The 12,209-nt window shown below is 45.5% G+C and overlaps 1 protein-coding gene across 1 annotated transcript in view; it reads right to left on the bottom strand.

Annotated features, from left to right (window-relative positions):
- mgat4a (alpha-1,3-mannosyl-glycoprotein 4-beta-N-acetylglucosaminyltransferase A) overlaps positions 1 to 11,800 on the bottom strand; it is a 363,169-nt gene extending 351,369 nt beyond the window's left edge. The window contains exon 1 of the mRNA XM_072477186.1: positions 11,366 to 11,800. Coding sequence (XP_072333287.1) covers positions 11,366 to 11,459 — 94 coding nt within the window. The 5' untranslated portion in view covers positions 11,460 to 11,800. The remainder of the gene's footprint in view (positions 1 to 11,365) is intronic.
- Positions 11,801 to 12,209: the final 409 nt, after the last annotated feature.

The raw sequence follows: 12,209 nt of genomic DNA, 5'->3' as shown, positions 1-12,209 counted from the left end.
ACATTCGCAGGCCGAATCCTTAATTCCCTAAAATTCCAAATGTTCACTGCAGATTGGGTGGTATCGAATGCAATCTTTGCTGTTTAAGAAAGGAGGGAGCGATAACACAGGGGAGTTAGCCTGTCATCAGTAGTGGGAGAAATGCTAGAATCTATTAGCAGCCATGTGGTAATAGGGTATTTAGAAAAATCTAATACGATCAAGCAAGGTCAATACAGATTTATGAAAGGAAAATAGTGTTTGACAAATCTGCTCTTTTTTGTCCTTTTCAACTAGCAGGATAGATAAGGTGGGGACAACAACGGCTATGATGTATCACATGGGATTTATTAAGACGCCACACAATAAGTTTTTTCACAAAATTAGAGTTCATAGAATTGAGGGCAGGTTTTCTGGCCCCACCAAACAAGTTAACCCCTTGCGGCGGGTTCCCTGGAGACAGAGCGGGCAATGAACGCCCACAGACGTTGGTGGGACTGGAAGATTCCGCCCGTGGCCAACGTCTCACAGCATCCGCCATGGAAACCTCACTCGGGGGTTGGGCGGATGATAATATATTACCGTGGATTGATTAATACAATCTCAGACCGGACCCCAACAGCGGCTAGAATACTGGACCCAAACCCCAATATTTTCATTCATTTGGTAACGGTGTGCGGAAAAAATGATTCGCTCCAGGACTGATTGCACAAAGAAATAGGGATTTGGTATTTTAAAACAAAACATTATTACCACAATATTAAACATCACACCTGAAAATAGCTTACACTTACCTCATAAAACAATACTATTCAATACAGTGAATACTGTATCGCTTAATTACTATCTCTATTCCCAATTAAACAACAAGAAAGGAAAAAAACATACAGCTCTCAATCCATCCTACATCCCAAAGGCACAGCGTAATGCTTCCTTGCCAGAACAGATTTGACTCATGATAGAACCCCTGCAGACTCTGGCAGGACATCTTCAAAAAGCTGTTTCAACTGGTTTGTTTCAGCGTTCCCCCTGTCCTCAGACAAGTCTGCACCGGTTTAAATACTATTACCCTTTTTGTTAACTATCCTACTGTGAGAGCAAAAGACCTTACATGTGGACTACATATTAGCCAGATCAGAACTCGACTCAAAATACCCGAATGCCTTAGGTCCACCTAGAAATGGCATAATCTCCCCAAGCTGAAAACAAATCTACCCCCCAGAGACTCCCCCCTAGTCAAGCAACATTGCATTAGCCCAGGCTTTTACACTGGTCAATTCCACCTCCAAATCCGAAAAGCATTCTGGTCGTGCGAAACAATACTTTTTTTAAAATCATGACTACTGCAGTCTAACACACTCTACCCCAGACATTTAACCCTTAAATTGCCAAATGTTTATAATCCAATATATCTAAACTCTTGTATTCCTCACAGATTAATGGGCAGAAACAAAGGCAGGTTGGCATGCTGGAAGTAGCATGATGCTGCAGAATATGTGCTCAAGGCATAACTACCACAAGCTAATAAAATAATATTAATTTTTTGTCGGTCAGGATGGTTTTGATTTGCGATGTCGAAGGGATATGCTGGTCGATTTATTTGGTGTGTGATGCCTGGTATGTGCAGTGGCATGTCAGGAACACACAGGACTGGAGTGTATGACGTATGTACAGTTGATGGGGGTGGAAGGTTGATGGAGAACAAAAAACGACAGAAGGCAAGAGGAGCCCCAAAACAAGGTCACCCTGGTGAGAGATATTGAATTGGTAAGTAATGGGAAGGGGATTGGGGGGGGTAGGAGTGACTTGGAAATGGGCACAGTGTGTGAAATGATGGAAATGGATGAGTGTGGCAAAATGGCAAGGATCGTTATTTGATACAGCCTATCATTCAAACGCTATTCTCCTATTCTTTGTGCTGAAAATTAAGATTCATTAAGTTTACGAAAATCTGTCGGTGAATTAAAAGAAAACATGAGCGTTGGTTCTACAGACGAAGATGATAATAGTCTCCAATGATTCTTTTTTGAAATAAATGTAGAGTACCCAATTCATTTTTTCCAATTAAGGGGCAATTTAGCGTGGCCAATCCACCTACCCTGCACATCTTTGGGTTGTGGGGGCGAAACCCACGCAAACACGGGGAGAATGTGCAAACTCCACACGGACAGTGATCCAGAGCCGGGAACGAACCTGGGATCTCGGTGCAGTGAGGCAGCAGTGCTAACCACTTCGCCACCGTGCTGCCCTCCCTCCAAAGTTTCTATACAGTTTAACCCCATTGGCCATTGCACAATGCTAAACCCAAGGAACGAGCAGTTGTAATGTTGCTACGAAACTTGAATCCGAAACAAATATTTTGATGTGGAGCGAAACTGATAGTTTGGAAGCTGTTTTCTGTGATTAGAGCTGAAATGATAACAGGCAGATTTCAGAAAATTCTCCATCCCACCAGCCTTGATCTCCAGCGCAGCGCGCCCCCACCAACAGTGGAATTCTCTATTCCTGCAGCTGTTTTTACACATGGACAGCAGGGTGTAGCTTTTTCCAGATGGAGAAATTTTGACACATGTTAAAATCTCTGGTGAGAAAATAACAAGATGTCCTGGATTTAATTAAATACTGATGCAATACAGATACAATCTGACTGCAAATGTTTTACAAGTCTCTAATGGTCTGTATTAATGATTTAAATGAGTTTAATTTATCCAATTTGCCAACAATACAAGTTGAGAAAGTAAGCTTTGAGGGGGATACCATAAGACATAGGAGCAGAATTAGGCCATTCGGCCCCTCAAGTCGGCTCCACCATTCAATCATGGCTGATATTTTTCTCATCCTCTTTCTCCTGCCTTCTCCCCATAACCCCTGATCTCCCTAATAATCAAGATACAAAGAGAAACAGACAAATTCAGTGAATGGGCAAGAACCTGGTTGATGGAATAGGACACTAAAAGAGAGAGCCGAGGAGATTGTGGAGGCATTGGGGGTGCTTTTTCATGAATCACCGGAGGCAGGAAGGGTCCCAGAGGACTGGAAAGTGGCTAATGTAACACCGCTGTTTAAGAAGGGAGGGAGGCAGAAGATGGGAAATTATAGGCCGTTAGCTTGACGTCAGTCATTGGTACGGTTTTAGAGTCCATTATTAAAGATAAAATCGCGGAGTACTTGGAAGTGCATGATAAAATAGGACTGAGTCAGCACGGCTTCGTCAAGGGAAGGTCATGTCTGACAAATCTAGGGGTGGCATGTGGCACAGTGGTTAGCACTGGGACTGCGGCACTGAGGACCCGGGTTCAAATCCCGGCCCTGGGTCACTGTCCTGGAGGAGTTTGCACGTTCTCCCCATGTCTGCGTGGGTTTCATCCCCACAATCCAAAAATGTGCACGTTAGGTGGATTGGCCAGGCTAAATTGCCCCTTAATTGGAAAAAAAAATAATTGGGTACTCTAAATTTTTTTTTTTTTTTTTTTTTTAAAAAGAAAAATGTCTGACAAATCTGTTCGAGTTCTTTGAGGAAGTAACAAGGAAATTAGACAAAGAAGAACCAGCGGATGTGATTTATTTAGATTTCCAGATGGCCTTTGACAACGTGCCGCATAGTACGCTGTTAAATAAGTTAAGAGCCCATGGTGTTTGAAATGAATAATGGAAATGAAAATCGCTTATTGTCACAAGTAGGCTTCAATGAAGTTACTGTGAAAAGCCCCTAGTCGCCACATTCCGGCGCCTGTTCGGGGAGGCTGGTACGGGAATTGCACCGTGCTGCTGGCCTGCCTTGGTCTGCTTTAAAAGCCAGCTATTTAGCCCAGTGTGCTGAACCAGCCCCAGTTTAGGGCATGGATAGAGGATTTGCTGACTGGCAGAAGGCAGAGAGTGGGGATAAAGGGGCCTTTTTCAGGATGGCAGCCGGTGACTAGTGGTGTCCCTCAGGGGTCTGGCTGGGACCACAACTTTTCACAATATACATTAATAATCTGGAAGAAGGAACTGAAGGCACTTTTGCCAAGTTTGCAGACGATACAAAGATCTGTAGAGGGACAGGTAGTATTGAGGAAGCAGGCGGGCTGAAGGGGGGCTTGGACAGGCTAGGAGAGTGGGCAAAGAAGTGGCAGATGGAATACAACGTGGAAAAGTGTGAGGTTGTCCTTGTTCACGATTCTCTTAAGGTTAACACACAGTTTCAGTCGGCAGTTAGGAAGACAATTGCAATGTTAGCATTCATGTCGAGAGGGCTAGAATACAAGACCAGGGATGTACTTCAGAGGCTATACAAGGCTCTAGTCAGACCCCATTTGGAGTAATGTGAGCAGTTTTCGGCTCCATATCTAAGGAAGGATGTGCTGGCCTTGAAAAGGGTCCAGGGGAGGTTCACAAGAGTGATCCCTGGAATGAAGAACTTGTTGTATGAGGAACAGTTGAGGACTCTGGGTCTGTACTCGTTGGAGTTTAGAAGGATGAGGGGGGGGGGGAATCTTATTGAAACTTACAGGATACTGTGAGGCCTGGATAGAGTGGACGTGGAGAGGCTGTTTCCACTTGTAGGAAAAACTAGAAGCAGCGGACACAATTTCAGACTAAAGGAACGATCCTTTAAAACAGAGATGGTGGAGGAATTACTTCAGCCAGAGGGTGGTGAATCTGTGGAACTCTTTGCCGCAGAAGCCTGTGGAGGCCAAATCACTGAGTGTCTTTAAGACAGAGATAGGTAGGTTATTGATTAATAAGGGGATCAGGGGTTATGGGGAGAAGGCAGGAAAATGGGGATGAGAAAAATATCAGCCATGATTGAATGGCGGAGCAGACTCGATGGGCCAAGTGGCCTAATTTTGCTCCTCTGTCTTATGGTCTAATCATTCAGTCAATGTCAGGCTCCATTCCCCATTCCCACTTTATGGGAGGCAGATCCTGATTCTGTTCCCATGTCTTGTGGTCTTATGGACATTGGAGAAAATGTGAAGATACCCACTTTGGAAGGAACAATAGAAAAGTTGATTTTTTTTTATATGAAGGTGAGGGTCTGGGAAATGTTGACATTCAGAGGGGTTGGGTGCCAGTGTATGCAAAGCACAGAAGGTTAACATGCATGTACAGTAGACAATTAGAAAGCCTTTATTACAAAGAGAGTTGAATATAAGAGTAAAGAACTCTTATTAAAAATCATAGAATCCCTACAGTGCAGAAGGAGGCCATTCGGCCCATTGAGTCTGCACCAGAGCACCCCAATCCCGCCCTATCACTGCAACCCCGTAACCCCTCCTAACCTGCATACCTTAGGACTGTGGGAGAAAACCAGAGCCCCAGGAGGAAACTCATGCAGGCATGGAGAGAATATGAAAACTCCAAACAGACAGACAGGCATTCACACAAGGCCAGAATTAAACCTGGGTCCCTGGCACCGTGAGGCAGCAGTGCTAATCACCATGCCACCCGGAGCTTGGTAAAACCTGGAGTGTTATGTATAGCTTTCGTCTCCTTATCCACGGAAGGATATAATTGCCTTGGAGGGAGTGTAACAAACATTCACTAGACTGATTCCTGGAACGAGGAAATTGTCCTCTGAAGAGAGATTGACCAAAATAGGTCTATATTCCATTGGTTTAGAAGAAGGGTGTTGATCTCACTGAAACATATAAAAAGTAGAAAATTGACAGGGTAAATGTTAGGAGGGTTTTCCGCGATAGCGATTAAGGGAATCAGGGGGAATAGGGAATACTGCGAGGAGGTGGAGTCAAAGTTTATCAGCACTGGTCTTATTAATGGTGGAACAGGCTCGAGGGGTCTGTTTTTTGTGTTGATTGCATTGGATTAAAATCCCAGCCTCATCATGTCTCACCTATTTTGCTGCAACGTTGGTAGCGATGTCTTCAGCCATCTCTGGAATTCCCATTCTCCCCCCCCCCCCCCCTCCTTCCCAATCAAAGCATCAACTGTTCTTCAGTGACGCCATTCTCAACTCAAGGTTGGAGGTTCAAGTACCACACCTCACGGACAGCAGCGTTTCAAGAAAGAAACTCACCACCACCTTCTGAAGGGCATCTAGGGCTGGGCAATAAATGCTGGCCTAACCAGCGACGCCCACATCCCGTAAATTCATTTTTAACAAGTTTGCAACAGCGACTTGGGCGGATGATCTAGTCTGGCTTGTCAGTGAAACATTGTCAGAGATTAATCTGAGATCCCTTCTTAGGTGGGAGAAAAGATCCCCTGACATTTTTCAGTAAGAGCAGGAGCGTTCTTCCAAGAAATTGGAAAACATTTGTCCTACAACCAAAACAGATTAACCAGTGCTTTATCACAGTGCTGCTTGGAGCCTTGTGAAAATTATTTGCTGCGTTTCCCTACATACAATGATTACAGTTACCACTTCATTGACCATGAAATGTTTGGCACGTGTCTCACATCTGTAGAGTCTAAAGTCTTTGTAAAAACCATCTCTTACTAATCTTTCAATCAATCGCTTACCCGGATATCTACATCATTTAGCTCATCATTGTCTAATTATGCTTCTGTGATACAGCTTGGGACCAATGCCCGGTGCTATATAAATACAAGTTAACGCCTTGAAATTTGTGTGATGAATGGAAGTCTTTGTTTAAATACTTTTGGGATTATAGTAATATTCTCAGTGTCTTTCCCCATAGTTAATTAAATTGCAGGAAGTTAATAGAGACAGCTTGTCTGTGAGAACTAGGAGATAAGAGAGTAAAAGGCATTAGGTTCTTTAAATTCAGTTTTACAGGATGTGGGCTCTGCTGGCTAGACCAGCATTTGTTGCCCATCTGTAATTGCCCTGGTGAAGGTGGTGGTGAGCTGCCTTCTTGAACCGCAGTTCATATGGTGTAGATACACCCACAGCGTTATTAGGGAGGGTTTTCCAAGGTTTTGTCCCAGCAACAGTGAAGGAATGGCATTATTTTTCCAAGTCAGGATGGTGAGTGACAGGGAGGGGAACTTCCAGGTGGTGGTGTCCCCATATATCTGCTGCCATTGTCCTTCTAGATGGGCATGGGTTTGGAAGATTCTGCCCAAGGAGCTCTGGTGAGTTCCTGCAGTGCATCTTTTAGATGGTACACCCTGTGGCTACTGTGCATTGGTGGTGGAGGGAGTGACTGTTTGTGGAAGGGGTGACAATCAAATGGGCTGCTTTGTCCTGGTTGGTGTTGAGCTTTTTGAGTGTTGTTGGAGCTACACTCATCCAGGCAAGTGGGGAGTATTCAATCACACTCCTAAGTTGTGCCTTGTAGGTGGTGGACAAGCTACGGGGAGTCAGGAGGCAAGTTATTTGCCACGGATTCCTAACTTCTGACCTGCTCTTGTAACCACAGTATTTATGCAGCCATTCCAGTTTAGTTTTTGGTCAATAGTAACCCCCAGGATGTTGATAGTGGAGGATTCAGTTTTGGCAAAGCCATTGAATATCAAGGTTCGATTCTCGCTTATTGGAGATGATCATTGCCTGGCACCTTTGTGGTCTGACGGTTACTTGCCACTTGTCAACTCAAGCCTGGATGTTGTGCAGGTCTTGCTAAATTTGCATGAGGACTGTTTCATTGTCAGGAGTCACAAATGGTGCTGAACATTGTGCCATCATCAGCGAGCATCACCACATCTGACCTTACATTGGAAGGAAGGTAATTGATAAAGCAGTGAAGATGGTTGGCCCTGGGACCTTAAGAATTGTTGCAGTGATGTGCTGGGATTCAGATGACTGACCACCAACAAACATCTTCCTTTGGGCTAGGTATGTCTTCAACCAGTGGAGAGGTTTCCCCCGATTCCCATAGACTCGTTAGCTAGGGCTCCTTGATGCTATACTCGGTCAAATGCTGCCTTGATGTCAAGGGCAGACACTCTCACCTCAGGCATTCAGCTCTTTGTACATGTTTGAACCAAGGCTGTAATGTGGTCAGGAGCCGAGTGACCCTGGCAGAACCCAAACGTTTTTTAAAAATAAATTTAGTGTACCCAATTCATTTCTTTCAATTAAGGGTCAATTTAGCGTGGCCAATCCACCTACCTTGCACATCTTTGGGTTGTGGGGGTGAAACCCATCCAAACACGGGGAGAATGTGCAAACTCCACACGGACAGTGACCCAGAGCCGGGATCGAACCTGGTACCTCAGTGCCATGAGGCAGCTGTGCTATCCACTGCGCCAACGTGCTGCCCTGGTGGAACCCAAACGGAGAGTCCGTGAGCAGGTTATTGCTGAGTAAGTGCCGCTTGATAACACTGTTGATGACTCCTTCCATCACTTGGCTAATGATGGAGAGTAGACTGATGGGGTGCTAATTGGCTGGGTTACATTAGTCTTGTTTCTGGTGTACAGGATATACCTGTGGAGTTTTTCACATTACGGGTAGATGCCAGGGTTGTAGGTGTACTGGAACAGCTTGGCTAGGGATGCAGCAGCGCCAAGGACCCGGGTATGATCCCGGCCCGGTTCACGGTCTGTGTGGAGTTTGCGCATTCTCCCAGTGTCTGTGTAGATCTCACCCCCACAACCTAAAGATGATGTGCAGGGTAGGTGGATTGGCCACGCTAAATTGTGCCTTAATTGGTCAAGTTTTGTGGAGGCAGTGGCGTAGTGGTATTATAACTGGACTAGTAAACCATAGACCCAGAGTAATGCTCGGAGGATCCAGGTTCAAATCCCACCACTGCAGATGGTGAAAGTCGATTTTCAATAAAACTCTGGAATTAAAAATCTAATGATGACCATTAAAGTACTGTTGATTGTTGTAAAACCCATCTGATTCATTAATGTCCTTTAGGGAAGGAAATCTGCCTGGTCTGGCCTACATGTGACTCCAGATCCACAGCAATGTGGTTGTCTAACTGCCCCCTCAAGGGCATTTAGGGATAGGCGCTAAATGTGGGTACAGCCTGCGATGCGCACATCCCACGAATGAACAACAAAGGTAAATAGGGGATGGTATAATGAATTCAGTTGACCTGAAAGTAGAGGCACTAGGAGAACATAACAGATTTTTATATTTGGAGAAGTTGAGTTCAAAGGCGGTGTTTGTGGTGAATGCAATTTCAGATGAAAGGGAGAAAAGGTATTTAAGGAAAGATGTTTAGCTGAGTTGGTGTGGCTGTGGGGGAAATGCCCTGGAGACCAGATCTGTGTGCTAAGGTGTGACAGCTTTGAATTCAAGGCAACCACCCAGGTTCGAACTTTTGTTCTCAGAACGCAATTTTGTTTCTGAACCTACTTTCTGGATTTCCACATCTGAATGGAAGTAACGTTTCGAGCCCGATGACTTTTTGTCAAAGCCATCAGACTCGAAACGTTAGCTCTTTTTCTCTCCCTACAGATGCTGCCAGACCTGCTGAGATTTTCCAGCATTTTCTCTTTCGTTTCAGATTCCAGCATCCGCAGCAATTTGCTTTTATCTGAATGGAGGTGTTTGAGGAGTTGTGTGTCACACCTTTATTAAACTTTTGCTTTGGAGAATATTACTGGAATTTAATAGTTGAACATCTATAAAGTTGCTTGTATTTCACGTGTACTCTTGTACTGCAAGACATTTTTTTAAATGGTGTAACTTTAATCTTATGCGCTTTACTTTTGAATTTAAATCCTAAAGGCGATATTGGAGTTCTATGCTTCTGGGGTCAATAGCTCTTCTTTTATGTTTTCAAAAGTTGTGATCAGTAAGAGAGGCTCCCCTCCAGGATCTGTCTTGCTCATCAGTAACATCTGCTGTGGTCGTAACAGCCTGCTCTGATGAGTGCAATACAAAAAGCTTTGACAGCATGTCTCTTATTTTCAGCAGCACTAAATACAAGTTGTTGTTGTTCATGCTTAAATGGATGACAGCATAAACAATTCTTGTCCCTCCGATGTAAAGGAAGTTGACACTGCAACAGCTGGGCTAGTCTCATTCTAAAAGGAGGTACAGTACAAACAAGCTCTTGTGGACGACTAACATTTCCATTTTCAGATGCGAGGTTGAGCCTGCAAGCGGAGCAGACTTTTCATATTAAATGCAAGGAGATCAGCAGAGGACACACAGGGAAGCAAACTGAGCGAATCAATTCAGAATTTGCCAGACTGCACTCCATTTTTAACAAATTCTCAACAGCAGTTCAGTGCTCCCTTCTTCGCACTTCCCAGCCTGTGCACAGAGTCTGTCAGTCAGTCATCCACATTTACAAAGAAATCAGCACCACTGGTACCAGGGCAGCAAGTAAGCCAGGGCACAAGGATCCATTAGCTGTTACTGAAAACTCATCCACAAATGCATGCTACTGACATAAAAAATCACAACGGATTTCCACCAATATAATCATCACCGTCGGGGCACATTTCAAGCTCTCTCTACAGGGAGGGGAGAAAATCGCTGCCAAGGCCAGATTTATTAGGGTAGTGTTAACTACATAGTGTTTTAGGCAGCTTCCACTGAACGAGACTCAAGGCTGCTGGAGTAAAAATGAGTAGAATCCCCCCCCCCCCCCCCCCTCCCCAGTTGATAGAACCACCAGCTCCCAAATTAAATGACTTTAATACCTGTGGAATGGCAAATTCTCAGGTTGCACAGTTGGACACAAGAGATGAACAGTTACAGAATGGAGAACATTCAGAGAACTTTCGATATCTTTAAAGCAAGTGTTATATTTATTTAACTACAACTACATTTATTTTTTTTAATCACAAGACACCTTGTCTATTCTACAAGACATTTCGAACGTCATCCTTTCAGCGTGTTCAAAGCCTGTTGTTGAGGATTCAGCCTTGACTGAAGGGCTAACACATTGTAGAAAATAGATAAAGGTAATCTCAGGCTGGCCAGTTTCCTACTTCCTCGGCCACTTCAAATGTGATACAACTACACATTTCAGTTTTAACCCTCTCTTAACACACACGCATTTCTCAGTAAACACGTGGGAGGTTTGGCAACTAAACCTTTGAATGTAACCAATGCAAACTACAAATTACTACCTTGTAAACTATGCAATGCAGACGTTTGAACCGACTTTTGGTTTGGGTTTTCTAAAGCATTGGGGGGGGGGGGGGGGTGTTCTGGACGGAGTTAGAAAGGGAAATGGTCCCGCTTATGAAAGGATCGAGAATACGAGGAAGCAAATTTAAAATACAGTCATTAGCAAATGAAGCAAAAGAGACAGGAGGTGGGGGTTGGGGCTTTTTCACCCGGCCAGTGGTGAAGGTCTACCCGAGAGTGGGAAGGTAGCAATGTTACCCAGGTAGGAAGAAGGGAGGCGAGAGAGTGCCACCAAACAGCTCGCCGGGAGGCAAGCGACGGGCCGAATGGCCTCCCTCCTGCGCGGTGCCAATTCTCTGCAGCCACTTCGCGATGACAAAAGACCGCAGCCGCACGAAATTAAAAGTGCATTTGGAAACGAAGGCGAACTGTTACCTTTTCCATTTTGCCAGGCTGTGTACCAGGACAGGCTGAGGAAGGAGGTGACAAACGCTAACGCGGTGGCCACAGTCCCATTTCTGAGCCTCATCTCATTGCCCACCGAGTCGCTACCGGAGTTTCGCCGTCACTCTCATAGCAAGAACTGGAGGGGGGCTTCTCCTCCTCCTCCTCCTCCTCCTCTCTCCGCACCGTGTCTCGCTGCCTCTTAAATTATTCCCTTTAATAACAAGAGATGTCCATGCACGTTAAATCCTGGAGGACTGGCGACGACGGGGGGGGGGGGGTCCCACTCTCTGGTTGGATTTTATATTCTCGGCTCACGAAATCCACATGATGCAAAAGGAGGGGGGGGGGGGAAATAACAACATAAAACCCACAATGTTGCAGCCGCTCTTCGTTCCCCTTTCCTCCCAACACAAACACAGCAGAGCGCGGAAGCGAGGACTCGCCGAAGGTTTACCCACCCGGAGTCCGACCACGCCCGCGCCCCGCGCCCATTGGTTCGCCCTTGACGTTTCTCCGTCCAATCACCGGGAAGGGGGAAGAAGGATTGGATCGCCCTGCTGTCTGTCAATCGTGCGTCACAATCGAGAGGGGCGGCCCCCCCTCCCCCCCTCCCTCCGCGCCCCGCCCCCTCCAGCCTCCCCCTGTCAATTTCTGCCTGGGACCCCCTCCCACCGACTTCACCCGCCGCCGCATGGGCTCCAGCGAGAAGCTGTTTGCACCAAGTGCGAGGATTTGATCTTCCAACCAATCTCCCGTGTGCAAGGACTTAAAGAATGGAACAAAACAATGCCCAGATATTAAAACAACAAGGAAAGGAGCAAAGTCACATCAG

The sequence above is a fragment of the Scyliorhinus torazame genome, chromosome 15 (genome assembly GCF_047496885.1).
Source record: "Scyliorhinus torazame isolate Kashiwa2021f chromosome 15, sScyTor2.1, whole genome shotgun sequence".
NCBI classification, from domain to species: Eukaryota; Metazoa; Chordata; class Chondrichthyes; order Carcharhiniformes; family Scyliorhinidae; genus Scyliorhinus; species Scyliorhinus torazame.
This window is presented reverse-complemented; position numbering and strand designations above follow the sequence as displayed.